This window comes from Numenius arquata, chromosome 10 (assembly GCF_964106895.1).
Source record: "Numenius arquata chromosome 10, bNumArq3.hap1.1, whole genome shotgun sequence".
NCBI classification, from domain to species: Eukaryota; Metazoa; Chordata; class Aves; order Charadriiformes; family Scolopacidae; genus Numenius; species Numenius arquata.
This window is the reverse complement of record NC_133585.1, coordinates 17,861,020-17,874,973: the sequence shown is the minus strand read 5'-3', so window position 1 is coordinate 17,874,973 and position 13,954 is coordinate 17,861,020. Positions and strand designations below refer to the sequence as shown.

General features: G+C 40.5%; 1 protein-coding gene across 1 annotated transcript in view; it reads right to left on the bottom strand.

Moving 5' to 3' along the window:
* Positions 1 to 1,042: 1,042 nt before the first annotated feature.
* Positions 1,043 to 13,954, bottom strand: part of TET1 (tet methylcytosine dioxygenase 1) — a 67,419-nt gene continuing 54,507 nt past the window's right edge. Inside the window, exons 11-13 of the mRNA XM_074154892.1 lie at positions 8,849 to 8,869; positions 6,879 to 7,218; positions 1,043 to 2,379 (exon numbers count right to left, since the gene is read on the bottom strand). Coding sequence (XP_074010993.1) covers positions 1,238 to 2,379; positions 6,879 to 7,218; positions 8,849 to 8,869 — 1,503 coding nt within the window. The 3' untranslated portion in view covers positions 1,043 to 1,237. The remainder of the gene's footprint in view (positions 2,380 to 6,878; positions 7,219 to 8,848; positions 8,870 to 13,954) is intronic.

Genomic DNA, 13,954 nt, shown 5'->3' with positions numbered 1-13,954 from the left:
AATATTACAGATCGGTTATTCTTAATTAAAAATTTGCTGTGAAGTATTAGAATTTTCCTACTTTTCCAACACTTCCTTTGTATTTTCCCCAAATTAATTTTTTATTTTTTTCCAGAATAGAATAAGGCAACTCTAGGGGGTATTCTTTTTCATCCCAAAACAATCCTACCCCTGAGGCATTAGGAACATTTGGTTGTCATGTTAACTTAGAATGCTCCAAACGGATGAGACTTACGCACTTATTGCTCAAAGAAATCCTAACAAACGCTGCCTTTAAAAAACCAAATCATATTCAGAACTCCCAATAGCAACACACATATTGACGTCTCCTAATCTCATGTTTGTACACTCTCTTGAAAATAATAAAATGCTTCTGTATTTGATAACTGTTGTTTATATGCAACATAAAATCTTCGATGAAAAAGGGCAAGTGTATAAACAATGACATATGCTATTAGCATACATACTGCAGCTGTAACGATACGGAACTCTACACAGCAAGAATAAAATGATTTCTTCTGTAGAGTATGCACAAACCTTAGACAATATGATCCTTATACTATACTATTTCAAGTTAATTTTAAAAATAGAAAGTGCTTTTAAAATATATATTTACAGCTTAAAAACAACTTCCAGCCATCATTACCGATAATTTCATTTCTTACATAATGACAAATCTAGAGGAAAAAAAATTCATTGGTTTTCTAAAAGATTTATCTGTAATTTGGACTACATAGCAATGGTTGGAAGTTGTTAAAGCAATGGCACCATGAAATAATAATTCAGCTTATTTATTTTTAACTGTTTGATGTGGTTAAGCACCAAGAGCTGTGTAGAGCTATTACTGTATAACTTGATTTAACACCATAAAATGTGAACCTGTTAAAATCCCTATAAATGATTTTTGTAGTAAACAGACTTGATTTAAAGCACCAAAATATAAATTCCTAAAGGTAATAAACTGAATGATTCAATCAAGGTTAATAACCTAAACAAAATCTTTTTTAGAATGTATTAAAACTATACAACTTTTTTTTTTTTTGCTTAAAATGTGCTTGAGCACCACCAAATGTTAAAGTCACAGTTTAAGAAGAAATCCCCCCCCTTTTTTTTTTTACCTCAGCCTTAAAATGGTTGAGATGAGCAAATAGTAAACGACACGAGACTTGCTCTTCAACAGCACCTTAAAGAAACACTGTGTAACACTGCACCAAGAGGAGGCATTTGATACTAAAACCTATGCCCAATGGTTGTAAGGCCCTGCGACTCGCGTAAGGGCATAAGAAGATACCGTTATTACGTTATCCTTAGTTACTGTTAATGCTCTGCGTGATGGGATTTGGTTGAACTCATTGTCTTCATAAAAAATATCTCTGTTTTCACTCGTTTGCTTTGTTTTCCTGCTGCTAGAGTTCAGTTCCGTATTCTCCGTTCCTAATCTTTCGGCTTCTTTTTCTTTTTCTTTCGCCCTCTCAGCCATCTTCGCTTCCCACATGGCTAAACCATGTTTTGGCTCATTTAAATTTTTGTGTTGGTAGAAAACTAAAGAGATTCTTGTGGGATGATTGCGGTTGGGTTTTTTAATAGGTGTGGTAGCATGAAGTTCTCGTCTTGCACATTCAATTAAGATAGAACCATGAGAAGGTGCCACTGCAACCCCACCAATGTCATCATCCAAAAAATTGTGCTCGCTGTCTGACCACATTTCCTCAGCTTTTTCTTCGGAATCAGTCGGTCGTCCCAGCGCACTGTTTGGCTTTTCGTCAACACAGTCAAAATCACACATCTGTTCTCGATGGGAGCTGCCCTTTTCCATTGGGCATCCATGGGAACAGTCAGCTTCGTTTCCGACTGCATCCTTTGCCGGAGAGCTTAGCGGTACTGACACATCACAAGAGCCGATCATCTGTGAAGAAGGAGAATTGTCTAACTGAAGCTGACAATTCTGTTTGTCTGGCTGATGTTCAAGTATAGCGGGCAGGGGGTCTTTATGGGCTGGAGGGCCTGGAGCAGTGACCTCTGGAAGAATCGGTGGCACACCATTCATCTTATCATTCAGCAAAATTCCAGTATAATCTTTGACCGACACATCAAAGTTCTTACAATTAACATAAGGTGTCACATGAGGTTGCTTACTACTGCATTCAAAATACCCGTAGGGAACTGAAAAATCTTGTTGAATATTAGTCACTGCTGTTAGGCCAGGCTTATGTGCTAAAGATGAATAGGGATGTAAACTATCCACCTTAAAAGGGGAGGAAGCCGTATACTGTTTTAATAAAGAGCAATTTTTAGTAGTGTTTGAAGTATGTTTCATGGCATAGAGGTGATCAGAAGTCTCCGTTTTTATTCCAGGTTTTAAAGCATCTGGTTTGTTCCCTAAAAGAAAACGCACACCAAAGTGTAAGTACTTTTCCTCACTTAGTTAATAATAGACCTTTTATAATATTTTCATACTTGCTTTCTAATATGGAAGATATACATGACGACTACAGATTTTTCAAAATGGTTATTTTTAGCTTTTTTGGAATATCTCTATGGCATATATCACAGCCTTGCTGAAGTAACGCCTTAACCTTTTCCAATCAGACTGCCGGTATATAAAATAGAAAGGTATTTCCCAGAGGGACGAATAAAATAAAGAGGTAAAATGAAATAACTGCTCAGCCCCGATTCACACAGCCCAATTCCACACAAGTGCTTCCCAGCAGCTGAGTGCCTTCAGCACCGCCCGGCCCAGCAGGCAGCACTGTGCAAAAGTTTTTACTTAAATGATGCAATTTAGTCTGTCTGCAATTAAGCCTGTGAAACAAGCAAAATTCTTCACTGCTTTAACCCCATATTATGATCAAAGGAGAAAGTGTGCTTATAGATCTTGTCCATCGCAGCAGATAAGTTACTGAATTACAATGATTTGTGCATTAGCAAGTTACTACTCAAATTTTCTTTGTATCTGGCAACATACTTCAGGTAAGTCCATCTTCACAAAGCTGCATCATGCGATTCGGCTGTCTTCCATCTAACTGCCAGACATTAATTCTTTCAGGTCTTTGTGGAGACACACTTCTTCAATTTATGTCAGCTCCCTAATCAATTTCTAGTCCTGGCACCCTGCAGTTGTGCTTGGTTATGGAACAGTCTCCTCAAACAACTCATCCTCCTCATGGATAAATTCAATCCAGAGTCTACTGGATTAATGGGAAAGAATTCCATCGACTTTGTTGGGCTTTGCATCATGCCCTGAAATTGCTTTACATGTGTTTTGCTGGTAAACTGGCACCCCACAGAGAGCTCTCACAAATTCTCATAAAAGACCGTCTCTGTCAGTGTTTCTTCTTTGTTCCATAAATACACAGAATGTTTAATTACTTTACCGAATATAGAAGAACTATTCTTTCTTCTATTCTGTCTTCTAATAATTTATAAACAGTGATGGATTAAAAAGCATTCTTTCAATAGGAATGCAAAAAGGCAAAGTGGGATAAATTATGGACACAATAGTTAGTATGCAAATACTGAAGTTGTGGAGGGACATAAGGAAACTGCATCAACCCTTTAAAAACCTCTTCTGTGACATAAAACTCAAAGCATTTAATTTAATTAAGAATACCCCTCCAGACCAAGGCCTTCCTCCAAAAGATCTGAAACGCAGCATTTGAGAACTACACTGTCCATCACCTCTGACAGGAAATCTACATTCCCTGGAAATAAGTTTTAACAACCACAGCACTCTCAAAATGGCCGTGGTTCCAGCAAATTCCCCACCTTCTGCCAGAGGCTCCTGCTATGTGGGGCCAAGCAGCAGAGATTAAGAGAAATTAATTCAAATATACGGGTAGAGGTAAATCAGTCATGGTTCAGAGAAGGTGGCATGGCTCCCCAGGAACACCTCCTGTTCAAACAGGGCCTGGTGCACCTCCACTGGGAGCTGTTGGCTGAAGTGGCCGCTACTCTGCTGTGGCCAGCTCAGGAACTCTGCCTAAGCTGGTGGTTCCCCTCCTGTTCTATCCAATATGGGCCAAGAAGAATCACTACTATTTATGGAGACAAAAATAACCCTTCCATCTCCAAGTTTAGTTGTTCAGAATAATGTGGTTAAATGACAGGACTATACCAGAAAGGATGTAAGGCCTCTTATCTTTAATATGTATTTCATAGTAACTGAGAATTTCAAAGGCTCTCAGCATTAGGACAGATGTAAAAATTAACAGCTGTGCTGCTTGCTGTTGGCAAAAGGTGCATGGCAGGTGCACCCCATTTAATACACAGCGTTTCTGCAAAGGACTTGACACAGTCAGGATTCAAACCAAATCTGCACATACGCATGCTCTACCAAGCCGACTTCAACTGTCCTCAGCACTCGGAGAAGGTCTTCCTCACCACCATCTTTGCTGCCAGGTAAAGGCCATGAAGAGGATAAGAGAATCCTCTCTTATCCCTTTCTAATTTCCAGTTCTCCGTGTGGTGAAGACATATAGGTTTGAGGAAGCTCTCAAAACCTTCCACGCTTTCCAGCTGGGGGATGCTGCAACGGCTCTGAAATGACCGCCAGGTCTCTTTCAAAAGAACACACTACATCTACGTCATGAGCAACACAGCACAGCCATCCCTGTGACTCCTCCCAGGCTGCTCCGAAGAGGGACAGCCTCACGCGGCCAAAACCATCACTGCCACACATAACGTACAAACATAACACCACTGCTATCTCATCTAATTGCACATCCTTCATATTCTTTTTAATATCGAAAAAGCCAAACCAGTATTCTAAACTCTAGTAGATGTAGTGCCATACATTACATGCACCATTTATCAGTACCTTTTCCTTCACAGTTGAAGTGTCACTAAGTATTCTTCTCTTCTTACATTAGGAGAAAATTTAATAGTAGCATCTGACTTGCTTAACATATCTTTAGTGATATTTTATTTACTGCTTACATAAAACTAGGTAAGCAGTATTTTTTTTCTTCCCCTAATAAGTTTCTCTTTGTTTACTATTTTTCAATCCTTTACCTTTTATTTTTAAATGGTGTGACCAGAATTGAATGCCACTATTAATACGAAGGAATCCTGATTTAAATAATCGTTTCCTCTAGTTTACCATCAGGAGTCACTACTGGATCATCTAGTTTCAACTCCTCTGTCTCACACGCGCTTTGATTTTGTTTTCATATTAAGCCTAACAATCTCAGCTAGACTAAAATTTTCCATTCTTCAGGACTAAAATGATACCTGCCACTATCCGCATTCTTATTTTTCCATCTCTGAACAACTTTCTCACTCATAAAAGTGTTTCTTCCTCACTCTGTGACTTATTTTTGTCAGCAGCCCTTTTAAATTACTTTAGCAGAATACTTCAAGTCCAAGCAAATGATGTAAGTTGACTTGTTTACACAGTTATTTTATTATTTTTGCATGTTCAAGTTCCACATTCCCAAAGCATATGGCAAAACTCAGAATATCATGCCATTTGTTAAAGGTGTGGTTTTCAGGTATCGAAGCCGTGCCTATTTGTAACTACAATGTCATGTCCAGGTCGGTGGATCATGCCTCTACATCAGTGTTTCAAAACAACGTTCCAGTGAGATCAGACAATTTCAGAATTCCTCCCCAAACCAGAGTCCCCCAATGCTTCCCCAAGCACGATGGAAGTTATTAATCATTGCTTCAGAGCTAGCGTTGGATGTCATCCTCAGCCTGAGGAGTCCTTTTACATTTGTTTCACAGCCTGGACTGTCTCTCCCAAACTTGTGTGAGATTAATTGAATGTCTGTCTAATTTCCTAGGGGTGTCAATAATCCTGCTTTTCTTGTTCTCATTCCCTCTTGCTAGATGCAAAGTTTACTGCTTGTGCTGGCTCCTCTACCAAGACAAAGCAGGGTGCAGAGTGCAAATTACAAAAATGTGTCAAATGGATTTTCTTTTAAAATTTAATCCTCCCAAAATGCGGACGTTCCCCTTGAATCTATTACACATATCTGAATGTCTCTCATGAAATAAAATTCAAAATCATAGCAGGTAGGCTAATTTTCCTCTCTTCTTCCTAGGAGGTAGATAGGCTATGCTTTAATTCCTTTTATTTTTTCCCCACCGAATCTAAGTCTTCCTTCCTCCACCTCTTCTTTCTTTTCTACTTCTCATTACAGCAAAGTCCCATAGAACAGTTCCACCCCCGGAAGCACCGGCCCAAACTCCGAACCCAGGTAAAACGGCATCCCCAGGCGCAAACACGCCTCCACCCAGCTCCGTCAAGCCAGGATCCCACCTTGCACAAACCCCTGCTGCAGCAGAAGGCTCTGGCCGTGGTCACCTTGTAACAGAACCAACACGGCCTGCCGTCTACCTGGCTGCCGACACATTCCACCTGCTAATAATATTTCAAGGAACAATTTGAGAGGCACTGTCTTATTTGATAAAACTTGGGGTTTTTTTCTGCAAATCTCTTGCTTTGCAGCAGCATCCATGCCCTTGACAGGAAATTATCATCAACTCAGATTCTGAGAAAGCCATTTCTTTCACAGGAAGTGGATAACACAGCTCTTGAATTTCTGTCATTTGAAAGTACATGTCAGTTATTTAGATAAACATTCCTACAACAGTAGTTCAAGATGTTGCTACTGCCATTATTTATTAGAATAAGGGAACTTGGAAATATTTCACTGGTGCTTACACACTGCCACAAACTTATTTTTGGGTGATCACCTTGTTTTTTTCCTGTTCCAAAAGAGAATACTGACTACAATGACTTGCTCACTAGCCCCTAAAATGCAGAATATGAAAGTATTTTATAAAACTGGGTATTAAGGAACTTTTCCTTCCCCTCAGATGAGAGGCAACACAATGGCAGAAGAGACTGGCAGAATTTAATGAGCACCACTCACCTAAACAATGCAAAGTGTTGCCAAGATTTTCTGGGGCTTCAGTTTTCAGCTTTACTGGTGTTGAATATTTTTTATCTATTAATGGCTGCTTTTCAGACGGGGTCCTCCTTGTGTCTGGTTTCTTTTTCTTCGTAGCTCTGAGAGGCTCAGCTAACATTCGTACTTCTCTGGGAAATGCTGTGAGCACCTGTATGGCGCCGGCTTTTATCTTAGCTTCCAGTCCCTCCTCGGTGCCGAATTCATCCGTTTGTGAAATTTTGTAAAGAGGTAACACGTGGAGCTGTTCGTCACTCGGAATGACCCCCACTCTCCGGTTATCTTCCTTGGTTAATGTACAGACCTGGCAAGAACAGGAACGTTTACAAATACAACCACATACATAAAATACAAAAGTTATTTAAATATTGAAGCAGTCACCCTAGACTTCATCGTTTTCTCCTGTTTTATGGCCTCAATGCTATGGGTCTCTCAAACACAAACATCTGACAAGTATTTTATTTGATTTATGAGGAGGTAGAAAATTTATTGGTACTTGAATAAGGTTCAAGGCACGTGTCTTGGACAGGAAAAATGAGACTTTGGCTCAATTTACACTATCCTCAAATATATGCCAACCTTGGTAAATTCCAAGCTGTGAATATTCTGTAAATTCCTAAGCATTCAGATTTTTTTTGGTTTTATATATATTTGACGTTCAGATCCATTTTTAAGGACTAAAAAATATGAAAAAAGAAAATATTATTTTTGGATTGAACAAGCAGTTTCTATGACACGGAACTGGTTTGGTTTGTTTTGGCTGGCAAATGAAAAAAGCCCCCACAGACAGACACTCAAACTGCTCCACGTTTTTAGCCAATCTCAGCTCTAACTCCCTCCCTCTCTCTTTACACACACTGCCTTCAATTAACACCTTTCCCAGCTCCGACTGCCTGCCGTAAGAAGTCACGAGACCCGGCAAATGTTTGGTTTCCTCTTAGACCACTGACCTACTTTCTCTTATTGAATGATGTGTTGGGAGATACGGGAGCCAAGAGGAGAACGCTGGTTAGATCCAGTCTGATAAGGGCACATCAGAAACGTGGATCAATATTCAAACTTACTGCAGCAGTTTTCTTACTATAATTTTTCCAAATCACTGCTGAACCTTTGCAGCACTTAAAATTTTCAGCATTTCTAGAATTCCGGCCATTATTAATATTAACCCTTCACCTTAACAGAAGCGTTGAACCCAGCGGTATGCTTGCTGGTTTCATTCTGTGCTTTCCAAGGGATGGCGGCAGTTCTACACGTATGAGCACACGTACAGACAGTCACATCCTTTCTGGTTTTATTGCTTACATTCGTAAGAGACAACACTACGTTACTAGAAAGCCATGCATTAATATCATGGCTTAGTTAAGCTGCTATGTCACAGCTACACACATACAGGAATTTGAGCGCCATCCAAGGATGAGATGATACTCCCTAAATGGAAACGTTATCATTCCATCACTGTGTAGGCTGAACGTGATGCCTATCGTAAACAGTTTATCCAATTTCCCAGAATCTTGTCACCATGCCTAACATTCCAAGGGAGAAGAATATTATTAATTTTTTTTTTTTTTTGGGGGGGGGGGGGGGGGGGGGAAGGGGGGGAAGGGGAGGGACACCAAACATTTTTTATTTTATAGCACAGCTTTCACATAAAGGCATCACACAATTATTTCTAGAATAATAAAATCACAGAATCACAAACTAAAAATCCTAAATCAACAAGGTGGTGGTTAGGGCTTTATAAACAGCTATGTGCAAAGCTTGACAGTTGCAGAGCAGCAAAAGGAGAAAATCTGAGGGGCACAGACAAAGGAGAAGAGCTTTTCAGGTGGCGTTTTGAAGGGATCGAGAGAAGGGCTCTTAAGAAGGCAAAGTGAGGGGGCAATTAGAAGCTGCTGAGTAGCGTTTACCGATGTGCTTGCTCCATGCGCACTTACCTCCACTGGGCAGCCTGTGGACTACGAGGAAGATTTAGAAAAAACAACAAGTTGTTCCATGAGCAGCGAATGACGCCTGGTTCCCTATGGACTTCTCCGTCCCCGCGCTCCCACGCGCCCAACCCCAGCACGGTTTACCCCTGCTCCCTTTAGTGCCCCCGCTGCCACCTCCCCCGGGCACCAGCCGGCAGAAGCAGGGCCCGGCTGAAGCTCGGTGCCTCATGGCTACCGGGCCAGCAGCTGCGGATTAACCTGGGGCCACCTCCTCATCAGAGGAGCTAGCCTGGATCTGTCTCCCCCACTCAGCAGAGAAATTTCACAACTTGGAACAAGAGGTTAAAAAAACTCCACAGACAATTATTTTTTTGCAAAGTTCAGTAAAATCCGGTTGAAATTTGCCAGCAGATTCCAAGTTACTCAGGAAGGGCAAAAGAGGGTAGGACACAGAGCACAATTACACATGACTCATGCTCTTAAAAAGCCCAGCACATCCTCCCCTTCAACATCCAAAACAAAAGCAGTAATAAAATAAGCATGGAGGGGCCTAGCTCCCATTTGTTCTCATGAGAAACTGCGTGATTCTCGCTTGTCTTTTAAAATATTCTGTGCAACCTGTGTCTGGATCCATGCACTGGTCTGAAAAATGTCCAAATCTTGAAGATTCAATCCGCAATCTTGCTTATTTTAAAAATGAAGTCCCTCATCCAGTTTACAGTTCTAAATCTTCAGGCATTATACCAGGCGCTTTCATGGAAAACCGATCTTGGTCATTTATTAGACTTACTCTTTTTCACGGAAAAGATTTACTCTTAAAAATGTATTAATCATCTTTCTTCTGACTTACAATTAGGCAAAGGTAGATTAGCTCTACATTTTCACAATGCTCGGCTCAGGGGAGAGTGTACAAGCAGAGAAAAAAAAACAAAGCTCATATTGGTTGAAGGAAAACCTACTTTAAGCAAAAATGGGTATTTGCCACTATCTTGCAACACCCTCTTTAGAACAAGAAAGCTAAAGAACTGTTTTGAGGAACTACAAAAGTATGAGGTCTGCAGTATATTGGCGGAACGATGTTGAAAGTATAGGCAACTCCAACACAATACATATTAAATACTGTGTTAGAATACATTAAATTAAGAAATTCATGTATATTAAAAAACTATATTAAAAACCTGAAGACCAGAACACCAACAGCCAAAATACCATGACAGCAAATTTAATATAAATAAAATTTCAAGGTCAGTGTCAATATATAAATAATATATATTATATAAAGGGAAGGACACAATGGCAAGTGGGTTGCGCCAGGGGAGGTTCAGATTGGATATTAGGAAAAGTTTTTACACAGAAAGGGTTCTTAAGCCTTGGAATGGGGTGCCCAGGGAAGTGGTTGAGGCACCATCCCTGAAGGTATTTAAAAGCCAGGTTGACATAGTGCTTAGAGACATGGTTTAGTGATGGGTTTTATCAGAGTTAGGTTGATGGTTGGACTAGATCTTAAAGGTCCCTTCCAACCTAGATGATTCTATAATTCTATGATAACTGCAAAGTTAATGTTATGGGGAAACCAGCTATAAACGAAGGCCCTAGAGCTAAGCTAGCAATTTACAGCTGAAGTAATCTACCAAATGAGAAACATCCATTTCAAAAGCCAGTCTAATATTCAAATGTGTCAAATAGTCCATTAAGAAACTTAAAGCTATCGCCGAAAAGTTAAAAGCAACATTTTCCATTTGCGCTGATACTGTGCTGCAAAGTGACCAAAACTGAACCCAAACATGACAAAATTGTGGGCTCTGTTAAAGCCCATTCACACAAGGAGCTGCATTTCCTGCTACTGTAAGTGCTTTTTCCAGAACACGCAGCTAAATCATCCAGGATGCTCAAAAGCCAAAGAAAACGTTGGCCAAGAGGTTTGTTTAGGTTTCCAGTGTGCGCGGTGATCAAAACCGTTACCTATTCTGGGTTGAGTGATATCACAGTAAATCTTGCATATTCGTAAAACTTAATGTATTTATTTATTTATTAAACTTAAAATGCACCCATGAACTCAATGTAATTCCCTCCACAGCTCTCCAAAGGAACATCTGTAGCCACGCAGCTCCCAACGCCTTATTCTGAGACTCTTTGATCTCCCTTTGTCCTCTTGAACTTCACATGTAGCAATGATGTAGCCTTTTCCACTATGTTGTAAGAACAGATGTTTTAAATTCAAGTTTCAGCAAAGCAGTCAAACAGCCTTTTCTGTACTTCAAAGGTGGAATCCAGTTTCCTGTACTCATCTTCCCTTTGCACGTGGACAACAGCGGGTGCCCCTTGGGACTCTGAGGTGCTGCTGCATCATCGTTGCTTCCCATTACAAACACGATCAACGCTGCTTTTCCGTTACAGATGAGAAACTGTGCTGTTTTACCGGCCTGTTATACCCTGAGTAAGTGTGCCTGAGAGGCAGAGAAGCGAACGCCAAGCGGGTCTCCAGGGAGACCTTATAATGGCCTTCCAGTACCTGAAGGGGCTACAGGAGAGATGGGGAGGGACTCTTTATCAGGGAGTGGAGCGATAGGATGAGGGGTAATGGTTTTAAATTGGAAGAGGAGAGATTTAGATTAGATACTAGAAAGAAATTCTTTCCTGTGAGGGCGGTGAAGCACTGGAACAGGTTGCCCAGGGAAGCTGTGGATGCCCCATCCCTGGAGGTGTTCAAGGCCAGGCTGGATGGGGCTTTGAGCAACCTGCTCTAGTGGAGGTGTCCCTGCTTATGGCAGGAGGGTTGGAACTTCATGATCTTTAAGGTCCCTTCCAACTCTAATCGTTCTATGATTCTATGATTTTCCTTTTGACCACCAGATACACAGGTAGGAAGTCCCACCAGACAGCATTTCTGTACCCTACACTGTAAGGCGGGTACAGCCCACAAACCACTGTCTGGGAGCTCACAGGTAACTAGAGCGAACTTCTAACATGTCTCCATTTTCACAATATAAAGAACAGTAACAAAAATCCTTCCTTTACAGCCTTGTGGGGTTTATCTTTTCTCCTACTTGCCATTATCTGAACTACCAATTTAAGGATCTCGTACTTCTGTGGCAAGCTGTGGGCACGGTCCAGAAAGCAGCCTAACCATCCAGAGACATTCTGCCACTCACTGCAGAGACCTGCACCAACATGCAATGACTCCATGAGCTACAACTACAGAAATACAGTAAGGCACTGGAAGAGCAGAGGATTTTTATTTGTTTTTTTTTAAGCAAACGAGGAACAGTTTGTTGGTGGATTGCTGATTGACACTACTTAGTTCCACTGCCAATAGTAAATTTTATATTGTAGCTGCCCTTGGAACGTAGATTCATCTTCTTCCAGAGTGCCTGCTACTGACTGTGGGGCACCAATAATTACTCCTAACTGCAGGTGGTCTCTCTCCTTCCTCAACCCCAGCAAAAAGGGCAACGTGCCCCACAGGAGGAGAAATGCCCATATACCTGCTACAGAACTAGCAAAGCCTTCATTAGCCGTTTGGTTCTAGTCACGGTAAAGCCCCATGTGTCAGGGATTTAAATGGGTTCACACAGGTATGAAGAAAGTGATCCTTCGCAGCTTTTTCAATAAAGAAACAAGAATACTTAGTTTTCACAGACTCCATTAGCAACTATAAAGCTTTTATTTGTGTGTTGCTCATTTACAGTCTGGCTCTGTATCCACAAGGAACCCTGCATCCTAACACTGCAGCTGTAACCTGCATCAGTGGCCCTTAGGAGGGGATTAAAAGATGACAAAAGAGTCTGAGTAAAAACGGATGGTATATTTATTGAGTTAAAGGTTCTTCAAAAACCTCAATTCATAGGCAGAAATTACTTTTTCTTCTTTCACATAAACACGTTAGTTTACACCTCTGTAGAATTGCCAAGTGTTTTCATTCTACTACAGAGCAAACAGAGGATTATTCATTTTTATTTTTAGCTGCTTTTCTACCAAAAAGCAGCTCTGCTAAATTCAGGGTGTGATTTTGCTAGCCAGGAAAGATGTTCAGCAAATCAAATCCCCATGGTAAGCCTCCATTTTTGTAAGTTCAATGTACTATGCTACCTTGTATCTACAGAAGACATTTCCAAGACTTTTTTCCTCTACTGCTAACAAAAACGACAGCCTCATTTATTTTCAGTTACATACAAATAATGCAGCCAATCATCGATATCCAGAAAAATACACGAATGCTCTGCTGAAATTCTGGCAGAGACACAGCAAAGAAATTGTTATTGGCAGCTCATTAGATAATATATTCCTTTAAGTTTACAGTAAACTCCATGCTTATCATTAAACGCATGTAAGTGCTTTGGGGGGCTCACGTCTGTGTCTGGTTTAAATAATTTAAATAGATTCTGATTTCCCTTTACTTTCAGTGCACTGCACAGCATTCCTTTCGTGTTTGTGGTAAAAGCGATTCACCAACAACCGAAGTGAGAAAACAGAAAGGTGTCACTTATGCCACAAGTAGCGGTGACAGAGCTGGCAGCATTCACAAATACGAGCTTATAAGGTATTTATTTTAACCTTTTTAGTCTAGAGGAACTGAAGGCTTTACAAATAAAGATTTGTGTGTCAGATAAGAAGGAAGGGAAGAAATCTTAGCACCACTAATGAGATGCAAGATAACAAGTCCACTTCGTACAGACTTTAAACCGTGACTACCACTGAAAAAAAAATCAAATAAACAAAACACACGAGAAAAACAGTAAATAAAGTTATGGATGTTTGAGGTTTGTAAGGCAATGCAAATCATTCCCATTCTGTTTATTACCACATTATCAGAAAACAAGCTGTCACCTCAGTCAGATGTCGTACTTGCACACAGAACATTCTACAGACAAATATTCTTGAATGTTACCTCCAGTGATGTACCAAGAAGCCATCCTAGCTATTTAGAGGGCATTACAGTGCTCTAAATACTAAAAAACCTCAAACTGTCAGTTTTATCTTTTCTCTTTGGAGATTGTCTTTCCTCACAACTACAACTCAATTTCTAAAAGATCACTTAACTGGGCAATTCCCAAGTGATTTTCTCACTAGTGACCCAGCAGGGTATTTGGTACAATGACAACATCTAAAACA